General features: G+C 32.7%; 1 protein-coding gene across 1 annotated transcript in view; it reads left to right on the top strand.

Moving 5' to 3' along the window:
* LOC106884495 (synaptotagmin-11) overlaps nt 1–1,465 on the top strand; it is a 111,163-nt gene extending 109,698 nt beyond the window's left edge. The window contains exon 5 of the mRNA XM_014935916.2: nt 848–1,465. Within this exon, the coding sequence (XP_014791402.1) occupies nt 848–1,155 (308 nt within the window). The 3' untranslated portion in view covers nt 1,156–1,465. The remainder of the gene's footprint in view (nt 1–847) is intronic.
* Nucleotides 1,466–1,471: the final 6 nt, after the last annotated feature.

The following is a 1,471-nucleotide window of genomic DNA, read 5'->3' as shown; positions in this document are numbered from 1 at the left end:
TATACACATATGTATATGTATATATACACACACACACACACACACACACACATAAAATTTCTTAACTGCTTCATAATCTTGTATTTTTCTTTAAGACATTATTAGAATGCTTCTGTTCCAGTTCTTTATGTTCTTGGTTCAAATCCCACAAAGGTCAACTTTGCTCTTCCTCTTTTTAGGGACAATAAAATAAAATGCTAGTAAAAAGACTGGGCTCAATGCAGTCGACTAAGCCCTCTTCTCAAAATTACTGATCTTGAGCCTAAATCAGAAATTTTCATTAGACTGATTCCACAGTCAGAGATTTTCATGAATTATTCAAGTTCAAGCATTATAACTAGGTATTGTCTACTGTAATTTGGTAGTGTTAACTAGTTTTTAGCAAGATAAACTAAAGTTATTAAATTAATAAATATTGATTTTAAATTTTGACTCAATGCCAACAGTTTTGGGGAGAGGGCAAGTCAAGTACATCAATCCCAGTGCCTAACTGATACCTATTTTATCAATCCCAAAACGATGAAAGTTGATCTTGGCAGAATTTGAACTCAAAACATAAAGATGCTGCTAAGATTAGATTAATGAATATTAACATAATGAAGTACTTGTGGTATGGCTGAAAATCATTACTATTAACATCATCTTTTAGTATCTATCTTCAATGCTTGCATAGGTTGGATGGTTTGGCTAATATGTCATATGTATAACGTTGATATATGAATAAATATCATAGGAGTATTTTGATTCTGGTTTGGCAGTAAGTTACATATAAAACACGAATGAAATAAACAAGAGAATGAGAGAATACTTTTATTTATTTATTAATTAATTTTTTTTTTCTTGCCAGATCCCTATGTGAAGATCTACCTATTGTATAATGGCCAGAGGATTGCGAAAAAGAAAACTCATGTGAAGAAACGAACGTTGAATCCTGTGTTCAACGAATCCTTCCTCTTTGATGTGCCATACAATGAGGGGCTGCATAGCATCAGTCTTGAATTTTTGCTGCTGGATTTCGATCGCATGACCAAAAATGAAGTAATCGGAAGACTGGAAATTGGATCTCGAACTACTGGTCAAGAACTTCATCACTGGAACGAGGTCCTCAACTGCCCACGAAAGCAAACTGCTGAGTGGCACAAACTGAAGGAATAATTCTGCATGACCCCCCCTCCAACAAAAAAAAAATTAAAATGCAGGAATGAAAACATTGCAAATGAACAAAACAGAGAAAGAGAGCCTGGTTCATTCAAACTTTTGAGTTTCAAAATTTCTGTTGTAATTCTTGCTTCTTTTTCATTTAATTTAACTCAAAGAACATTTCTGTCACTTGACCTCTGAAGTTATGTTTGCTACAAATTTCTAATCTAGAATTTTGTATTGATTTCTTCATTATTTTTCCTTATTGATTATTTTCTCTTTATTGGTGACTTTTAACCAGTTTTCCTCATTTAGTAATAACTACAAATAG

Source organism: Octopus bimaculoides, chromosome 2, assembly GCF_001194135.2.
Source record: "Octopus bimaculoides isolate UCB-OBI-ISO-001 chromosome 2, ASM119413v2, whole genome shotgun sequence".
Classification (NCBI taxonomy): domain Eukaryota; kingdom Metazoa; phylum Mollusca; class Cephalopoda; order Octopoda; family Octopodidae; genus Octopus; species Octopus bimaculoides.
The sequence above is the reverse complement of the archived record's forward strand: the minus strand, read 5'-3'. Positions and strand labels throughout refer to the sequence as shown.